We start from the raw sequence: 19637 nt of genomic DNA, 5'->3' as shown, positions 1-19637 counted from the left end.
CCCAACTCCACTGCGTCCCGCCCCAGCCGCCCTCCAGACCTGAGGTTCTGCCCCTACCCGGCTGACCCAGCCTCTGCAACAGCCTGAGGCCCCCTCTCAAGCGCACATATGACAGTCTCTCCCTTGGTCCCCTCTTCCTGTGGCGCTCCAGCGCCCCCTAGAGAACGTCCCAATGCCGACTTCGGCATGGAACCCCCCAGGATCTACAGCCCAGCCCTGACCCTCTAGTCATCACTGTCTGGTGGTCACCCCAGCGTCCCCAGCCTCACCCAGCACAGGGCTGGGCAGACAGCAGGGGAGCAGGAGGAAGGAATGACCCCGTCCCAATGCACCTTGGACACAGGGTCCCCACCCCTCGACACCCTCAGCTCCCTCAGCAGCCTGGCCCTCTACTGTTGGAGCCTTGTTCTCCTGGCGTCCGGCTCCACACGTGTTAGAAAGAAGAGACACCGATGAATGACAATAGGCGCCTCACCTCAGTGGGACTCAGCTGCTTTGTCCCCACGTACGTGACCCCGAAGTGGTAGTTGGACTCCCCAATTGTGCTGAGGGCGACTGTGTGGTTCACCTGGAGAAGAGCGAGGGCTGTGGGGACCCCAATACACCCCGCTGAGTCCACCCCAGCACAGCTACCCCCCAGCTTGGGATGCGGACACCTGCCAGCCTGGCTCCCCGATCAGGGAGCAAAAGCCAGGCGTCTCTGGGCTGGGCAGGGGGTGAAGACGGGGTGGTGTGGCCTGAGTAGATGACCCTCAGAGAAAAGATGTGCTGGGGGCGGAGCTGCAAACCTGGCCCTACTCCTGCCTGGACATCAAGGGGGGACGGGCGTCTGTGGACTCTGGGTCCCCAAATGCTACCGTGGCCCCCAGTGAGGAGTCGGTCTAGCTGCGTCTCTGAGCCTTTTCATGTCCCATGGAGCCCAGCCATTTGGGGAGGAGGAGGGGCTGTGCGTGCCGATTCAGGGGGCTGGCTGGGATGATTCTGGAGGGCAAGGGCACCAGCAAGGCTCACCTGGAAGTGGTTACTCAACCCTGTTGACCCTGACCTTGACACCTTCCATCTGAATGAGAAACAGCTCTGAGGAGGGGAAACGCTGTCTCCCTGCACACACACACACACACACACACACGTGCGCGCGCGCACACGCATACACACACACCCAACTCTCACCCATTCCTTCCCTACCCTCCCAGCTCTCCCTTCTCCAGAGCCCCACAAGCAACACAATCCGGGCTCTGCCGGTTGCCAGCTGTGTGACTTTGGGCGAATAACCCAGCTCTCTGTACATCCCGTTTCTTGATCCACAAAACTGGGAAGTAGGCTGCACTGACACCATTGTTCGGTGATGCAACAAGCTACTACCATACCCCGGAAGTACTGAGGACAGTCTCCGGCCCACGGTGGGTCCCATATTAGAGCTGACTGCTCTGACGGGCCACACAGACCGCTCAAACACTGTCACCTTCCCAGCAGCCTGTGACATGAATCCCAGCTCTTTCAAGATGACAAAGCCGAGGTTCACAGTTGAGGTGGGCAGTGAAGCCACACAGGGACAACCGGAGGAGGTGGGATTTGTCCTGGTCCCTCCAGGGTGTGGGAACCTCGGAGCCACGGGGTTAGGGGAGGCCGAACACCTGGACCCAGGAGGGGCCCCAGTGCCACCCGGCCCAGGCTGTCGGCTTTGGCCTCACAAGCTGCTGGCAGAGCAGGTGCAGCAGCCTCTCTGGGTGACGGAGGGTCATCTCTGTCCAGCCGCCTCCCTCCCTGACCATGTGTGTGTGTATGTGGAGGGGCAGACGGGGTTTCCGGTCCTGTCTGCAGGGTCAGGGGTGTCGGTTTCTCTGGGCCCCAGGTGGCAAAGGGACAGCTCCTCGTCCTCCAGCTTCAGAGGCCTGAGACACAGGGCACCCCGCCCCCACCCCTCTCCCCACCTGAGTCAGACCCCAGCCGGGCCCCCGAGGCCCAGGAGTGCTGGAGCCCAGGCCCTTCTCCCCCTCAGACACAGCCACTGATTCTGAAGCCTGTCCAGGTACTTCAGTTCTTCCGGAAGCTTCTGATAGCTCTGACCTTCCCATCATGAAGAGGTGCTCACACCCCATCATGCCCTGCTCCTTTAGGAAGCTGCGAAGACCTCGGAGTCCCAGCTCAGTGTCCCCAGCCCTGCACTCAGAGACAGCGTCATCTGTGTCCACAGCTGGCAGGGACAAAGTCCTCTGCAGCCACTCTGGCAGGACGAGCTGGGGCGAGTGACCCAAGACCCTGCCCTCCTGCTGAGGGAAGGCCTGTGATGCCCCTCTAAGGTGCAGTCCTGGGCTGTGTGATCCTGGGCCAGGCCCTTTCCCTCTCTGAGCGGGGTCCAGGCAGCAGCCAGGCTTGAGAACCCCGTGGTTGGTGTCATTCTTCTGCGCTGACCCTGCCGCGCCCCCTACCGGCCGCTGTGGGAACGTCGGCCGGATGGAAAGGGCCCAGGAGGCCGCAGAAACAGCAGGAAAAGCAAGGCCTCCCACTTCACTTGGTTTTTTATGTATATTTTTTGTTCTTGTTTTTGTCTTTTTCTGTAAAACGTCCGGGTTCTTCCATAACTTATAAACATGATTTCTACCGAGGAGGGGGGGAGGGAAGGCGGGCGGGCGGAGTGACCGGGGCTGGCAGCTCCTCTCCTTGCTGCCCCCCGGGGCCGGGCCCAGGGCCCTTGGGGGACGGGGACACCCCAACACCTCCCTGAGGTTTGTGGCCCCTCTGCCCCTGGTGCCCAGAACCCCATGTCCTCGACTCTGGAGCCCCTTCCGGGACCCCAGCCCCCTGGGCACATGGCCCCTGCTGCTCCCGATCCTGGAGCCGGTTCCAGAGTCCCCCTCAGCTGCTGGGGTGGCGGATCCCCTCCTTTCCGCTGCCCCCGGACCTGAGGAGGAGGGAAGGGAGGGGGGGATCTGGAGGAGGAAGGGCGTGGCGGCGAGGTGGGGGGCTCAGCCGATGGTGAGGCCGAAGCCGCACTGGAACTTGTTTTTCCGGTGGTTCAGGAAGGCCCCGAGGGCCAGCGTCAGGGGCAGCGGGGGCAGCTTCTTCTCCAGGGTGGCGCCCACGATCCAGTTGCTGTCCACGGAGCCTGGGGGGACGGCCGGGGTGAGAGCCCTGCCAGGCCACCTCAGACACCACCAGCCAGACTGCCTGCCTGTAGCCCCCTGCCCACGCTGTTCCCGCCACCCGGAACCCTCTTCCCTCCCCAGGTACCCCAGCCCTGGGAGCACCTGGTTCCTTCCTCCTCCTCCCCCTCAGCTCTCAGCTCACAGAACCCTCCTCCTCCAGGAAGCCCTACAGCCCCCATGGCTCCCCAATTTTCCCTCTGTCCACACGAGGTCATCATTCCTGGGAAGGAGCCTGTCCCCTCCACTGTGAGCCCCCTGAGGACAGGGCTGGGTCTCCACGTTGTCCCCAGCCTGCTGAGCACAAGGCTGGGCACAGAGCAGCTGTTCATAATCTGCTAAACTAAAGACCGAAATCTCCTCTGGCGCCCAGAACCTTCCACAAGTGTGAGTGCACCAAGTAGTCCCCACACCCTGGAAAAGGGCGACCATTCATTTCACAGGGGCAGAGCAGCAGTCAACCTAGACCCCAAACCCTCAGATACGAAGCTGAGGGCACAGCCAGGGTTCCAGAGGTGGCAGGCAGGCCCGAGAGGCAGAGCCCCTGGGCCCCATGACCATCTTCAGAAGCCCAGCCCAGCTGACCAAAGCGGCCTTCTGGGTGGTCTTCACACCTCCAAACTGAGGACCACGGAGGTCCCAGAAGCAACTGAAGGCCGAAGACTAGAGCCAGTCAGCCTGGGAGAAGGTTCTGGATCTCGCCGTGACCGCACAACCTCCAGGAGCCTCAGTTCGCACTAACGCGAGATGGGGGAGATGGGCTCCAAGTTGCCCTCCACTTAGGACACAGGCAAGAGAGGCTGAGGGCAGGGAGGGGAGGGGCTGCTGGTGGGGCAGGAGGGGTGAGGAGGGGGCAAAGCTCGGGGCCCATCACCCACCTTCTAAAAAGCGCGTCCCAGGGTCTGCAAGCCCCCCACAGTCCCAGCCTCCCGCCCTCTACTGTCCCCTGTGGCCTGTACCCCACTCAGAGCTGAGTCCCCTCTCGCCCGCTGTCCGCAATGGGACTGAGGCCTGTACCTTTGAAGAGCAGGTGGGCCTTGGGCAGGTCCAGCTGGTACCCGAAGGAGACACTCGTGTCCTGCATCCTCGTGCTGGCCTCAAACTCCACGCCTACCTGCAGCTGGAGGGGCCGGGCGGCAGAGTCAGCTTCCTGGCTGCACGCCCGGGGCCACCAGGCCCAGGACGTGTGTCCTCGTGGCCCGGCCGGACTAGCTCACCTGGTCACTGGCTTTGTGGTAGTATGTGGCGTGCATGCCCGCCTGGCCCAGCGTGACGGTCGCCAACCAGTTATTCACTGTGAGGGAGCAGGGTGGGGGTGGGAGCAGGTCACCAAGGGGACGTTGGCCTCTGGGAACCAGATTCCCCCTCTTCCCACAGACCCAGGGGTCCGGGCCCCAGCCCCTCCTCCCTCAGACCCGGGGGTCCGGGCCCCAGCCCCTCCTCCCTCAGACCCAGGAGTCCAGGTCCCCAGCCCCTCCTCCCTCAGACCTAACAGTCCAGGCCCCCAGCTCCTCTTCCCTCAGACCCAGGGTTCTGGTCCCAGCCCTGACTCGGGCCCCAGCCCCGGCTCACATGTGTATTTCCCAGCTAGAGACATGACGGTGCCCTCCTCCCCGGGCCGCCGGTGGTAGACCAGCTCTCCACCCAGAGCCAGACACGGCGTGATGCTCTGCAGGTAGTGCGCCACGAGGATCCCTGCGGGCGGGAGGGCGGGACGTTCCTGGGCCACGTGGTTTCTGTCCAGCAGACCCCTGCTCCCAGCAGCCTTCCAGGCTCAACCCTGCTGCAGGCTCTGGGCTGCCCTCAGGCCCCGCCCCTGCTCCTGTCTTGAGCATTTCCCAGGGCTCTCAGGTCAGCCTCTCCGCCCCGGGATCCTCACGTGCTCTGCACATCCCCGTGTGGCCAGCATTCATTTCCCATCATTACAGAGGAGGCTGATGGAGGGAGGTCGAGGCAGGAGGGGAGACAGGGCAAGAAAAATCCTGCGGCCATTCAAACCCCAGCCACAGCCCAGGCCCGGGGAGTAACCGCGGGCCAGTGCTGTCACATCTCTGCAAAAGACCGCCTCTCGAGGCTGTGAGGACCACGAAGGAGGAGATGTGGGCACAGCATCCAGAGCGTGTGGAGCACATAGCTGGCGCTCAGTGACCACTGGGATTCGCCCTGTAGAGGTCTCCGTCCTGGCCTTGCCCCTGCTCCCCCAGCCCTACCCTCCTCCCTGCTCTCCTGCCCCAGTCCCACCCTCACCCAGCAACTTCAGCTGAAGCACACAGGGATGTGGTTTCAGCATACACCTGCCCCTGTTCTCCTCTGATCAGAACCATCCATGGCTCCCCAGTGCCCCAGAGGCCCCGGGTGGCTGGTCCGGGATTCCAGATAGAACCACTTCCTCCTCCCTGAACACACCCGGCTGTTCCCTGCGGGCTGCAGGAGCAGAGCTTTCTCTCTCCCTCTCTCTCTCTGCCATCAGGCCTGCACACACTGTCCCTGTACCCCGGGGACCTTCCCTCTGCTCAGGCAGCCCAACTCAATATTTGCCCCTGTGTATTTCCTGGATTTGGGTCCTTCTCTGCAGCACGACCCTGGTCAGAGCCACCACCACCATGGGACACTGCAGTCCCCACCCTGATCCCCCTGTAAGGGGCCAGCAGACAGAGCGGCCACTAGGAGGCTGTGAGGACCCAGTCAGAGCATGGTCCCTACTGCTCAAGTCTCTCTCCAGGTCCCCACATGCTGGCTCTGAGAATGCTGGCTCGTCTCCATGCCACAGCCCACGCTTTCTGCTCCATGAGCACCCCCCAGGCCTGGGCCCAGGATGCTCACCCTCCAGAGTGGCCCAGCTTGCTGCTTCCTTGAGGCCTTTGTGGGGAACCCCTCCCCCTTCCCGTACCTCCAGCTCCACGCCCAGCTCTGGTCTTCCTCCTGCTCACATCCAGCCCCGGCTTCCCCAGGCCCAGGGCCTCCCTAAAGCTGGGCCAGCTCAGGACCAGTGGCTCTCAAAGGGGGGCCATCGTGTAGGGCCTGGAGGGGCCGTGAAGGACCACAGCTCACACGTGCCTGGGAAACGGTGCCCGCCCCTGCAACTGCACGCTTTTCCACACACAAAGGTCCACCACCTCCACCACAGCCCTGTGAGGGAGCCCAGGTTACAAACGAGGAAACAGAGGCTCTGGAGGAGTGGAAGTCGCCTCCATGGAAGGGCAGCCAGCGGCACAGTTGGCACCTGAACCTCTTTCTTGTTCATGATGTCATGTTGCCTGATGTTTCGAAACCGTTCCTGGCCTGACCCTTCTCAGACAGAACAGGGGTCCCGGGAAGGAGCGGATGTGCGTGGACAGCTGGGACGGCCAGGTGACCAACCTCCGGCCCTGCCCTCTTACCTGACCCCACCAGCACGTCCGGGTTCCCCAGGGTGACGGCGGCCGTGAAGTCGGAGCCCCGGTACTCCCCATCCACCTGCCAGTTCACGAACTTCGACTGCTGCGTCTGTGGGGAGCAGGGTGTGAGGCCAGCCTGGGCTCGGGGGGCTGGGGGACAGCCGACTCGGCGCCCACTCACCTGGATGGCCATCTTGGACCTGAGCCCGGGGCCCAGCTGGTGAATGACCTGAGCATTGAGGCTGCCGCTGTTGTCCATGTCCCCCACCAGCACGGGGAACGCCTGTGGGCAGAGGGCCAGGTCAGGGGCCGACGTCTAGCATTACGTCTAAGTTCATGGGCGATGGGCCTAGGTCAGAAAGCCTCAGCCTGAGGTCCCCTCCTCCAGGAAGCCCCCTGGCCACCTAGGCTGAGTTAGGTTCCCCTCTGGGCTCCCACGGCCTTTGGGTGCCCCCATTTCACTTCTGCCCAGCCTGGGTTGTAAATGGCCGGGGACAGGACTGTTCCTTCTCCCCTCTAGACCCTGTGCCCCATGGTCATGTCAGTCAAAGCTGTGTCCCAGCACCATGTGGCACAGGGCTGGGCTCAGCACAGGGACAAAGAAGGTGTGTTGAATAAATCAATTTCTTCAACAGAAACGTCCAGTCTCTATAAGCAGAGACCCAATTCAGCCCCAACTCCACTGCGTCCCGCCCCAGCTGCCCTCCAGACCTGAGGTTCTGCCCCTACCCGGCTGACCCAGCCTCTGCAACAGCCTGAGGCCCCCTCTCAAGCGCACATATGACAGTCTCTCCCTTGGTCCCCTCTTCCTGTGGCGCTCCAGCGCCCCCTAGAGAACGTCCCAATGCCGACTTCGGCATGGAACCCCCCAGGATCCACAGCCCAGCCCTGACCCTCTAGTCATCACTGTCTGGTGGTCACCCCAGCGTCCCCAGCCTCACCCAGCACAGGGCTGGGCAGACAGCAGGGGAGCAGGAGGAAGGAATGACCCCGTCCCAATGCACCTTGGACACAGGGTCCCCACCCCTCGACACCCTCAGCTCCCTCAGCAGCCTGGCCCTCTACTGTTGGAGCCTTGTTCTCCTGGCGTCCGGCTCCACACGTGTTAGAAAGAAGAGACACCGATGAATGACAATAGGCGCCTCACCTCAGTGGGACTCAGCTGCTTTGTCCCCACGTACGTGACCCCGAAGTGGTAGTTGGACTCCCCAATTGTGCTGAGGGCGACTGTGTGGTTCACCTGGAGAAGAGCGAGGGCTGTGGGGACCCCAATACACCCCGCTGAGTCCACCCCAGCACAGCTACCCCCCAGCTTGGGATGCGGACACCTGCCAGCCTGGCTCCCCGATCAGGGAGCAAAAGCCAGGCGTCTCTGGGCTGGGCAGGGGGTGAAGACGGGGTGGTGTGGCCTGAGTAGATGACCCTCAGAGAAAAGATGTGCTGGGGGCGGAGCTGCAAACCTGGCCCTACTCCTGCCTGGACATCACGGGGGACAGGCATCTCTGGACTCTGGGTCCCCAAATGCTACCCTGGCCCCCAGTGAGGAGTCGGTCTAGCTGCGTCTCTGAGCCTTTTCATGTCCCATGGAGCCCAGCCATTTGCGGAGGAGGAGGGGCTGTGCGTGCCGATTCAGGGGGATGGCTGGCATGACTCTGGAGGGCAAGGGCACCAGCAAGGCTCACCTGGAAGTGGTTACTCAACCCTTTGTTGACCGTGAGCTTGACACCTTCCATCTGAATGGGAAACAGCTCTGAGGAGGAGAAACGCTGTCACTCTCCACACACACACACACACACACACACACACACACACACACACAGCCAACTCTCCTCTCTTCCTTCCCTACCCTCTCAGCTCTCCTTTCTCCACAGCCGCACAAGCAGAACACCATACAAAGAACCCTAACCAGTAGACACGGTCAGTACCAGGGCTTTTTTCTGCATCCCAATCCCACTGCCTCCATCTACTCTCCCTGTGACTGTACACAAGTCTCCCTATCTATGTCAAGCTTGTCACGTGTAAGGTGTGACTGTCACCACGTGGAAAAACTGCAAACATTTAACGAGTTAACATCCACTGAATGCCAGAATAGTGCTCAGTAAGTCTCCACGATTTCTGCTATCACAATTAGTCCAACCCAGGATCCAGAAACCTTGGGTCCACCCACACAGGACTCTTGAAGACACTATGACCTTGGGTCTCAGTTTCCTTCCCGATCGCGAGGAGGCTGGCTTGGCTGATCCCCGGGCCTCCTGAGGTCCCTAAGGCTCTTCTCACCGCTGTGGCATTCCACCCCGAGGTTCCACCGTTCGGTGCCATCATTCTGAGCCCCTAGGCCAACTTTCCCCCATCCGATCCCAACGTCAACCCCTACGCTGTTTCACGACTCCAGGAGCCCGTGCCCGTTCCCAAGGTCCTCAGTGTGCTTCCCTGTCCCCCGAGATCCGGGCCAGCGCGCCCCGCCGGGTCCCTCGCCCCTCACCCTTGCACTTCCGGTGGCACTCCTCGAACGTGCCCGGGTTCGGCAGGCAGCCGCAGGCCCCATCGTCCGCGCTCCCTGCGCCGCTGGCGGCCGCAGCCCCCGGCGTCCGCTCCGAGCCTCGACCCGCGCCGGCCCCAGCGCCCAGGCCGCCCCCGAGCTGCGGCAGCGTGAAGCCGGGAGGAGAGGGCGGCGGCGGCGGCAGTCCCACGAGGGCGGGCGCGGGCGGCGGCGGCGGCCCCGCGGGCGGAGAGCTAGCGGCCAACACGTTCCCCATGGTCGCCTGCAAGGGGAAAGGTCAGAGGGCGGAGGTCAGGCCGGCGCACCCCAGGCCGAGTCCCCCGGCAACCCCCACCCTGCTCCGGGCCCCGGTCTCACTGGCTGCAGCGCCTGCTCCCGGCCTGGGCTCCGCTCCCACCCCGTGCGCCACGCGCAACCGAACCCGCTGCTGCCGCCGCCGCCACCATCGCCCCGCCCCGCCTGTCCCATTGGCTCAGCAAGGCCTGGGCTCCGCCCACCGGCTTCAGGGCCTGCCTTTACTATTGGTGTCTTGCATGAGGGTCCCACCCACTTCTTTGGAACAGCCTTTTCTATTGGTTCCCACTCATACGCCGGTCAAGGCACACCTACCCGCTCTTTCCGTTGGCTCGCATCACCCGTACCTATTGGCTCAAGACGCCGCGGGTCCCGGTGCTCGCCCGCCACTGGTCTGTGCTTCGCACTTTGCAACGCCCACTGCCTCATCGTCTCCGCCCCTTTCCAGAAGGCCCCCCCGCCTTCGACTCCGCCCCGCGGCGAAGTTGCCATGTTAAGTGGTCGGTTTTGGCCCTTGCACAATCCTGATTGGCTCCGGCAGGTACAGGGTCCCACCCTGATGACGTAATCAGCCTCGTCCGCTCATTGGCTAACGTGCCAGGGTCGAGGGACACAGATAAAGGTAGGTTGCACGGCAGAGGCTGCTAGGCAGCAAGGTCAGGCCTCGAGTCCCACCAGGCACCGCGGCAGTGGGGCAGGCCCCTAGTCCGGAGTGGGCGACCGAAAACCGGAAGTGCTGGCCCTTCCCACAGTGCCTTGGGAGAATTCTAATCGGTTATGTGAACCCTGTCCTGCTTTTTGTTACCCACAATGCTGCTTACTTGTTCAGCGCGGCGGTTGCCGTAGGCCCACCCCTTTCGTTACCCATCATGCCTCTGCCCTCTGCTCCCGCCCCCTCGCGTCGCTAAGGCTTCTCTCCTGGGCCCATTCATTCCTGTCCCATTACCCAGCATGCCTCTGCCCATTCATTTCAGCTTCGTTGCCTGCACCGCCTTTAGCCCCTTTCTGCCTCTTCACGTCCATCATTCGTCTAGCCCTTCCTTAATTAACCATCGTGTTTTGGGTCCATTACCCGTCATGCCTGCGGCCCCTGTTTCTCCCTTATTCATCCCTCTGCCTTTGGCTCATCATTCAGACCTATTACCCATCCTGCCCTGAGCTCCTATGACAGCATCATTCCTAATTTTGACGTTGGCCTATTTTTGCTTGCCATTTCTCCATTAAAGCTGAGCCCTCGTACTTAATTACTGCCATTTCTATCTTCGTTTCGTTTATTTCCGTCCCTTACCCATTAGAGTGCTGTTTGCGCTGATTCCTTTTCATACACCACCATCCCTGGACTCCTCTCCTACGCCTTCCATTCCTCATCACTATGTTTATGCATTTTTGCTCCTTATCCCTTCTCTTGGTTATTTTCTTCATATCTTTGGCCCTTTTGTTTTTGTCCGTAACCCATCTTGACCTCGAGTCTACTGATTCCCTCAAGCCCTGGGCCCCCTGTTCATTACCCATCATGCCCCACACCCATCCCCTTCACATCCCACAGAAAACACACGTTGAGAGATGGTCAAAGTACAAACTCATATTTTCTAGGAAATGCTATATTACAAAACAATATATCCCCTACCCCCAACCCAGGTGACCCACTTTCCCCCCCCCCCCCCCAGGGGGACGCTTGGGTCCCATCCCACTGGGCAGGAATAAAAGTAGTCAATAGTGTTCAGAGTAACAGCAAATTCTTCTCCCAAGGCTGGGGCTGGCAAGGCACACTGTGCATGAGGCTCACCCCATCTAGTCCTGGGCTGGGGTTTAATTACCTGTGGACAGAAATTGGGGTAGTGGGGCTCAGGGAAGTGTGTGGACCCTGGGACTCCTGCCTGCAGGAAGGAAGGGATGGGGAAGCTCTGCCTGGGGCTGGGGAATCCCCTCCCTCCCACCTTTGGGGAACAGACAGGGTGGGGAGGGGGCGAGTGGGTCTCTGCCGCCTGGAGGGCTCAGGTCTGAGCAGCAGGGTACCCCCAGTGCCCACCCCAGCAAAGCTATTGGGAGTTTACTGTCTGAGGACAAATCAGAGGACTGGAGTCTTCTCTGGGATGTGGGGGGAGTCTGGAGATGGTGGGACATGAGAGGTATGATGCAAGGTCACAGTCTTAGGAGTCCTTGGGGTCAGAGGTTGTGCAGAAACAGAACCCCCCTAGGCCCTCATGATATAAGGTTACCAGGTTTCCATTGTCATGGCTGGTTTCTCTGGGTCAGAGGTCATGGATTAGAGGTCATAGTGGAGCCACCATGGTAGAAGTCACAGATGAGATGCATGTGTGTTAACTGACAGTGGCCTGGCCAGCAGTCAGGGGGCATTAGATCCCTGGCAGAAAGCCGAGAGATCATAAAGTGAGCAGCAAGAGGCCAGGGCCATGGCAGCTCACACATACATGGCCCGGGACATGACAAAGCCTTTGCTCTGGTAGGAATCAGGGGGACTGGAGTAGGACAGGGCATCATAGATGGGGTTGATCTTGTCCAGATAGTCCTCCTCCTCCTCCTCCTCCTCTTCATTCTCGAGGTCCAGGGAAACCTCCTCCACAGCTGGTGGCCCTGGAGGCACCAGGATGGGGGACCCCAGGCTCATGGCCCCTGTGAGCAGGGGCCCCGACCGCTCTTCCAAGGTGGGCAGCTCATGGTATCGAGGCAATTCCTGGGGGGGGGGGGTGGTGAACAGGAGCCCAAGGTCACTTCCTGAGCATGATACAGAATTCCAACCTGTCCCTTGACCCCCAAATCCTGACCATCTGCCCATGCCAACCAGACCCGACCTCATCCATTGTCACCTGGGTAGAGACCGCACTGGGACAACCACATGGCTTGTCCCTAACTCAAAGCCCAGAGCATGGACCTCACCCTGTCAGTCCTGGGTCTCTCCTTTGTCTTTTCTACCGCTGACCCCATGTCTTTCCCCATGAACCCTTGACTTCAATCTTGACCTCAACTACTTGACCATAGCCCTAAATAGCCCCTTGAAACTTGACTTGTCTCAACTTCACTGTCTGACCCCTGACCTCCAGTAGACCACTGTCTTGTCGCAGCTCCAGGCACAGTATCTGGCAGATATAGATGTTCAACAGTCTTCATTGACCGCGTGACTTTAAACTCTAACCTGATGTCTTTGACCCTTTCAACCATGACCTCCCCCCTTGAATCCTAGACGCATCTCAATGCTCTAAGCTCTGACTAGAGACACAGCCCTGATCTTGAGTTGTGACCTTTAGTCCTTGACCTCTTATGTCAGGGACTGACCCTTGGCCCTTAAACCCAGACCCCAAACCCACCCATGTTCTCCCCAGAGCTCCTACCTGCTCAGCGCATGGGACACCAGCATCAAAGTAGGGGGTCTTGAGTGGGCTGTGCTCCGAGGCCCCCAAAGTGAATAGCTGGGAGGGCTGCAGGGGGAGGAGGAAGAACAGGTCAGGACGCCCCCCACAGCCAGCCTCTCCCCACCAGCCCCCCCAGCCCCGGCCACAGTGGGGAAAGGTGAGTGTGGTGGTGAGGGCAGCCTGGGCTCCAGGGGAAGTGCTCACCATCTCTGGCTCCTCCAGCTTCGCCTTTGGGGTGGGTGGCTTGTACGAGGGAGGCCCCTCCTGGCTGTGGGGTAGAAGGTAGGGCAGGTAGAGGCTCAGACCCAAGAAGCTCTCCTACCCCAGGGCCACTGCACATGCTCTTCCCTCTGCCTGACCTCCCTTTCCCCCGCCCCCACCCACCCCTCGCCTGGCTAACTCCTACTCATCCTGTGAATAGCTTTTCCTCCAGGAAGCTTCCCTGATTCTCCAGGAGGATCAGACAGTCCTGTTATATAGCTGCACTTCCTGCTTAGGGAAGTTTGTATTTGAAACGTTATTTCTGATGTCATTCAACATGAGAAGAGGGAGATTGGCAGTGGATGTTAGCTCAGGGTGAATCTTCCTCAGCAAAAAATAATAATAATAAAGTCCCCTCCTCCAGGAAGCCCTCCCTGACCCTCGAGGCTGGGTCAGGTGCCCCCTCACAGCTCCCTCAGCTTCCTTAGCCCAGCCCTGGCCATGCTGGACCATCACCGTCTGGGGAATAGGTCTGTCTCCTCCCAGCAGTAAGCCCCAGGAGGGCAGGCCCAGGGCCATCCCATCTCAGGAACCACTGGGTCTCAGCACCAGGCTGGGCTTAGAGGAGAAGCTCCATAGCAAGATGCTGACTTGTACAGACAAGATGATCCAGACAGTGGTTCACAAACTTGCTTGTGCGTGAGAATAACTTAGGGAGCTTGTTATAAATACGGACTGAGAGCCCCTCCTGTATACGCATTTTTAACAAGTGTTCCTACACCCACACACTATGTGGTGTTATTTGAGACCCATTTTACCCCCCAAGAGCTTACTTGCTAGATGAATTTCAGCAAGTGATTTCAGCTCTCTGAATCTGTTTCCTCTTCGATAAAATGAATATCATTGGCTCTCTCTGAGAATTTATGTTCCCATGACATATTTATGTGTGTGGACACTTTTTAAATGTTTGTCTCATCTTTGTGTCCCTATCCTCCAGGGCCTGGCCCCAAGTGGGTACTTTCTGAATACTTATTGAATCAACAAATGGACGGGAGGCTTCCTCAAGGTCACACCTGTAAAATGCATCTCACAGAGAAGGGGGGCTAATTGCCCCCAACATCCAGTCTCCTCTCTTCTCACAGTAATAGAAATCTCAGCTGGACATACGGCCACCCAGAGAAAAACTACATTTCCCAGCTTCCTCTGCAGCTGGGGCAGCCATATGACTAAGTTCTGGCTAATGGGAAGTGAAAGGAAGTGATGTGTTCCCCTACAGGGCAGCCCACAGCCTTCTATTTCCATTTCCCTTTTCCACAGGCAGGAATGGGGGTGTTGAGGCCAGGATGGCCATGTCTGGTTGTCATGTACATAGACAACGATAGAAGAGTGGGGAGCCATCTCGGAATTTGAGTGAAGGCTCCACTACAGGGTGATGAAAATAAGAAGAAGAATTTTTCACATATTGAGGTATATGGGGGAAGCCATTCTGGTTTAACCCCAATTCAGCCTAAAACTTGTTTTTCCCAGAGCAGCCTGACTTAGGGCCCACCAGATGTGCACTGTACATCTGCTTCATGCATTTTCCCAAAGCAAAGAATAGGATAAATGTCTCCCTTCCTCTGACGCCAATATCAGTAATTCTTTGAAGATCAGCTTTTCTTCCCAGAGAAAACCAAGGTCAAGTTGACCTGCTGTGTACCTGTTAAACTGCAGCAAAACATCTTTGTGACTATGGGGGAAAGAAAATTGTATTCCTGTCATGCTTGGTGTATGTTCTTTGTTCTAAAACAATATATAACCATGCGGTAAACCACGCTCCCCTGCAGTGCTTTCTTCTCCAGTGGAGATTGCACTTCCGGGCTAGTCCTCAGCACTGGCTCGATAAATATCACTATCTTTCTTATCCATGGTTGGTTATTGATTATTTGCGTCGACAAGGGAAAGTGGAGCAACAAGATAGCAGGAGCCTGGGCTCTGAGGACCTCACAGAGCAGAGCTGTTGGACCCATGCTTTACGGGAGACAGAAATGAACTCTCCCCTCCACCCCAGCCGAGTCATAGTTATCTGGGCTCTCTCTGTTTCACACAGCCATTATGGATGATTGTCCCCCACCCTTGCCCCGACCCTGTGCTCCCCAGTTCTGGGGCCCCTCCCCCACCCGCTTCTCAGGGCCCATCACTCACTCATCCTCCTCCTCTGCCCCCTGCAGCCCCTGCTCCTTCTGCTGCTGCCGGCAGATGATGATGCCCGTGGCAGCCACAGCGGTGGCAATGATGGCAGCAATGATGCCCCCAATGATGCCACCCGTGGCCCCTGCGCCTGCTGTGTTGGGAGTCTCTGCAAGAAGAGGGATAGCATGAGGGGGTGTCCAGGAGGAAGCCACTGCGCCTTATTCCCAGTGCCCCCTCTCTAAGTCACAGCCCACCTGCCTACCCTCTCTCCCAAGGGCAGGGGACATTCTTCCCTTCAACTAATCCTCACTGAGCATTTGCTGTGGGCTAGGATGGTGACCAAAACATACAAAGTCCCCACCCCCATGGAACTTGCGTTCTGGGAGAGAGAGGGACCAACTGTACAGAAACAAAGACAATGGCGAATGTGCCAGGTGGCAGTGACGTGACACAGGATACAACTCTAACAGCAGGGAAGATGATAAGAAAGTGACAGAGCAGGGGCCCTCAAGGGTAGTCAGAGCGGGCCTTGCTGCAGGTGACATTCAGCGAAGACCTGCAGGGGCTGCCGGGGATGGCCAGGAGAACGTGAGAGCGTTCCAGGCAGAGGGGACAGCCAGCGAAAAGGCCCGGAGGAGGAAGCCCCGTGTTGTTTTTAAGGAACAGCACGGGGACCACGCGGCCGGCTCGAGCAGAGCGATGAGGGGCGAGTGGGGGAACGCGGGAAGGGAGAGGACGGGGGAGCAGAGCTAAGAGGCAGAGAATTGGGGGGATTCTGGGATTGGGATCAGAACTCCTCTTTCGTTACAGGGGATGGAGTCCTCCTGGGCGGAGGATCACAGCTCCTCCAAGCTGACCGGACAGGGGGTTGGGAGGACTCGCGGCCCCCGGGGCCTCTCCTGTGTAGCGCTTCCCTCTCCTGGCATCTTCTGGCACAGTTACCTGTCTACTCGCCAATTTCCACACTAGACTATGAGCTGCGAGGGGCAGGGTCTGGCACACAGTTGGCATCTTCTAGACGCATGAGGAGGGGCCCAGCACAGGCTCTCCAGGACCTACCGCATGCCAGATTGACAAGATTCCCGCCCCCGCCTGCAGGCACCGCCCTCCCATGGTGCAGGGGACGGGGTGGGACAGACAGGAAACAGCCAGAGGAAATAACAGGTGTGCAAGAGCCCCACCCTTCTATCAACCCCACCACACATGCAAGGAGAGAAAGCTGCCCAGAGGGATGACGTCTGGATCCCCGGAGGATCCGACTTCCGCAAGGTCCTGTTCGACGCGAGGGCTGGCATCCTCTGGCGGGCTTCAGGGCGTGGAGGAATAACAGAGTAGTTGCTGCTCGGTCCACTCATGGTCACCCTAAAATTACTGTGATTCCTGTCGTCACTACTGACCGCATTCCTGGGAGGTCACCGCTGTGTCCCCAGCAGAGTGAGTGCGAGTGCACGCTGGTGGAAGAAATGAACTCCCCCAGCACCTCCTGGCTGCTCAGCCCCATAGAGACCCGCCCCTAACTGCCTCAGGAGCAGAGACGAAGGGCACCTGGCCACCTGCGTTTCACACAGGCAGCTCTGGGGCTCGGGAGAGCAGAGGTGGCTGGGTTTTAACCCTGGCCCTCCCAGGTCCCTGCCTCAGTCCCTGGGCTGGGTGTGGGGGGTTTTCTAGTTGGGGGGAGTGGGAGGGATACAGAGCTGTGGCCCCTCCCTCTGAATCACTGAAAATTCCCCCGGGCCCAGCCTGGGGACACAGAAAGAGGAAGGAGGCTGGGAAAGGCCACTGCTCCATGGTGACAGGTGGGACTTCCCTGCTTCCTCAGTACCCTCGCCTGCTCCGTACCCTCAGGGGCCCCGAGGCAGGGGCAGCCCTCCCTCCCAAGATCCTCAGCAACCTCAGGAGGTGGGGTCTGAGCTCCCCCCGGGGGTCAGGTCCCAGCATCCCCCCCGCAGGGCCCCAGGAGTCCAGCACCCCAGCCCCACTCTCTCGGGAACTCAGGCCTCCCACCAGTCTGGCCACTCCCCAGGGAAGGCAGCCTCTGTGCTGGAAGCCCCGCGCCCAAGCATCTCAGCCTCTAAGCTCAGTTTCCAGTCCCACTGGCCTCGGGGGGTCTTCAGCATCCAATGGGTCTTTCAAGGACCCAAGCAGTCAGAGCCTCCCAGCTTTCTCAAGTCGAGCACCCATCAGGCTCCCTCTCCCTGGGGCCCACTTCAGCTCTTCCCATCCCTGGGACTCAGCAGTTCCTGTCCCGCCCCAAGGAGGGGGTCTGATGTATTACAAGACACCCCCAATGTTTTCCTCCAAGGCGTTTATTAACTCCTGAGTTTCATGGGGCCGGGGCAGGCCGGAGCCAAAACCAAGTCTCCGGGGGGGTCCGCTGTGGGTCCCCGCTACCGAGCTCCCCGGGGCCTCCCCTTCCCCAGGCAGCCCTGGAGACGCAAGTCCAGTGTGTGATTCGCCACCTCCCTCCAAGCCCAGGAAATCGGGAGGCAGCCTTTGAACTCCAGTGTCATCCAGACAAACGAGTCCAACCAGTCTGGAAGCCTTGGCTGGTGCAGCCGGCTCTGTCTGTCTGTCTGTCTGTCTGTCTCGGGGGTCACACGTATACCGCCCGCCGTGAGATGAGGGAGCCATCCAGCTGGGACTCCATGTCGTCCTCGAGCACCGGGGGTGGAGGCAACATGAGGTCCTTCTCTGCCTTCTCCTCCTTCTCCTCGTCTTCCTCCTCATCCTCCTCGTCCTTGCCATCTGGCCCTGGGGGACCAGGGGCCACTGGTGTCCTGTAGACGGGGCCTCCGTTCCCAAACACTTGCGTTTTTGCATCGTAGGACGCTCCTCTGCCGCCGTCCTCTCCTCCTCCGGGGCTCTTCCTCCTCCTCCTCCCCCTCAGCAGGATGAAGGCCAAGGACCCCCCAGCCAGAAGCAGCAGCACCAGCAGAGTCCCCCCCACGGCCCCCCACACCACTGGACCCACGTCTCGGGTCGAGGCCCGGGGGGTGTCTGAGGAGAGAGAAGGAGGGTGAGAGAGAGAGAGAGGGAGACACGAGGTCAAGAGGAGATGTCTGGGGGGGCAGGAAGGACACAGGACACGGGGGTGGGAGGGCAGTGAGGGAACGAGGAGGCGACTCTGAGAGAGCAGAGAACGGAGCAGGAGGTGGGGAGGGAAGGGAGAGCTCGTTTGTTCTTTGCTACAGGCTGGGGGCTTTGTACATAGTTGGGGGGGGGTGCCAACTGGTGGTCCCCAGATGTGTTTCCTTCCACCTGCACAGTGTCTTTCAAAAATTAAACTTGCTAGCCAACATTGCCAAAACCAGGCCATTTTGCCGAAAATTCCAGATTTCTTTTAGAGAAAAAGGAATCTGATCTGGCACCATCAAAGTCTCATCTCCTCCACCTGGTGACGGGGCTGTCACTGAGGGAAGGCTGGGGACTGGCAAGGGAACAGAGTTCCCCACCTGGTCACCCAGTCACCCCTACAGGCATCTGAGTCTGCAACCCCCTTAGGACGTGCTGTGGGGTCCTCACAAAAGCTCTGAGGTCAGGGTGGTGGGATCTTGGGGGGATCCAGCCAGAGAGAGGCAGAGCTGAAGTGGAGGTGAGGCTGTTTGGTCCTCAAGCTCTTTGCACTTGCAGGAAGGGGACCGAGAAGGGCAAGGGTCCTGGGGAAGAATTCCTCCCTGGGGAGTGGCTGGGAGCCCGTGGTCTGGGCGGCCTGGCCGCCTCCTCTCTGAACCACACGTCCTCAGCGTGGAAAAGGGGGCTCACGACGCCTACAGCTAGTGTCGCCCTAGTGTCGCCCGCAGTGGCTGAGCGGGTGGGAGGGGAGGGCTGGGGGGGGGGGAAGGGAGGGGAAAGTCGGAGAAGGAAGCGCTAAGCCAGGGAGCACTAATGGGGAGGAGGCAAGAGAATGAGGGAGGGGGCGTCTGGGCCCCATGCCAGGGACAGATACTGATGCCACAGGCCCTGGAATCCCCTCACACAAGCCCTTTCCCCGTCCTGCACACAGGACCTGGCAAGGAGAGACGGACAGGGGTCCATTTATACCGATCCCCTCTCCCCACACCGCTGCACACAGCGGGGCTGGGACCCAGGCGCTTGAGGACATCGTTTCTGGGTGTTTCTTTTAAGAGTGGCCTTTTCAAATAGGGAATCACAACCCCGTGGGCTGTCAAATCAGTAACATGACTCGCAAGTAGCAATAAAAAAAAAAAGTAGACTAGAAAAAGCGGATCTCCAGTATGAAGGGTAAGTACTATTTTGTGAAGCCTTTGCAGGGGGTGGGGTATGTCTCTACCTGCACACAGGGTCGGGGCAGGAAACAGACTGCTCACCGTGCGTGCTCATCCATCTCGTCTGGGAACCAGTTTTAACGTGTCTTGGAATGTCTGCCTGTTTCTGGAGGTGGTATTTTGGAGATGGCGGGGGAGCGCTCATGAGTCTGCAGGCCCAACGCTCTCTGAGGTCTCGCTGAGGCGACGTCTAGTCTGAGCTGCAGCCCGTGCACCTGTCTGTGCCGGAGCGAACCCCAAACCATGCGTCTGTGACATGTCTGGATCCGTGTGCGCATGGGAATCCGCGTGTC

General features: G+C 59.7%; 2 protein-coding genes and 1 pseudogene across 5 annotated transcripts in view; all 3 read right to left on the bottom strand.

Annotated features, from left to right (window-relative positions):
• The window catches only part of LOC103540190 (mitochondrial import receptor subunit TOM40 homolog), a 29325-nt pseudogene extending 28136 nt beyond the window's left edge, over positions 1-1189 (bottom strand).
• A 1318-nt stretch (positions 1190-2507) lies between these two features.
• Positions 2508-9534, bottom strand: TOMM40 (translocase of outer mitochondrial membrane 40). Its single transcript, XM_070632913.1, has 10 exons — positions 9378-9534; positions 9003-9282; positions 8203-8270; positions 7668-7760; positions 6702-6803; positions 6524-6629; positions 4716-4838; positions 4361-4437; positions 4161-4263; positions 2508-3106 (listed from the first exon to the last, which is right to left on the bottom strand). The coding sequence occupies exons 1-10, from the start codon at positions 9486-9488 to the stop codon at positions 2967-2969; spliced, it is 1203 nt and encodes a 400-aa protein (XP_070489014.1). The 5' UTR covers positions 9489-9534; the 3' UTR covers positions 2508-2966.
• Positions 9535-10876: 1342 nt separating this feature from the next.
• The window catches only part of NECTIN2 (nectin cell adhesion molecule 2), a 28589-nt gene continuing 19828 nt past the window's right edge, over positions 10877-19637 (bottom strand). For 2 of the 4 annotated variants that reach the window (XM_070632912.1, XM_070632910.1), the window contains exons 6-9: positions 15071-15224; positions 12890-12953; positions 12665-12751; positions 10877-12009 (exon numbers count right to left, since the gene is read on the bottom strand). In XM_070632912.1, the coding sequence (XP_070489013.1) occupies positions 11737-12009; positions 12665-12751; positions 12890-12953; positions 15071-15224 (578 nt within the window). In that variant the 3' untranslated portion in view covers positions 10877-11736. Of the gene's footprint in view, positions 12010-12664; positions 12752-12889; positions 12954-15070; positions 18056-19637 lie in introns of all 4 variants that reach the window. The other 2 variants (XR_011543795.1, XR_011543796.1) reach the window with 2 other exon arrangements.

The sequence above is a fragment of the Equus przewalskii genome, chromosome 9 (assembly GCF_037783145.1).
Source record: "Equus przewalskii isolate Varuska chromosome 9, EquPr2, whole genome shotgun sequence".
NCBI lineage: Eukaryota > Metazoa > Chordata > Mammalia > Perissodactyla > Equidae > Equus > Equus przewalskii.
The sequence above is the reverse complement of the archived record's forward strand: the minus strand, read 5'-3'. Positions and strand labels throughout refer to the sequence as shown.

Coding starts and splice junctions, on each gene's coding strand:
- TOMM40 (XM_070632913.1), bottom strand. CDS start 9,488: ATGGGACAGGCGGGGCGGGGCGATGGTGGCGGCGGCGGCAGCAGCGGG. Junction 7,761..8,202: donor GGTTGAGTAACCACTTCCAG/GTGAGCCTTGCT, acceptor GCTCTTCTCCAG/GTGAACCACACAGTCGCCCT. Junction 4,438..4,715: donor TCTAGCTGGGAAATACACAT/GTGAGCCGGGGC, acceptor GCTCCCTCACAG/TGAATAACTGGTTGGCGACC.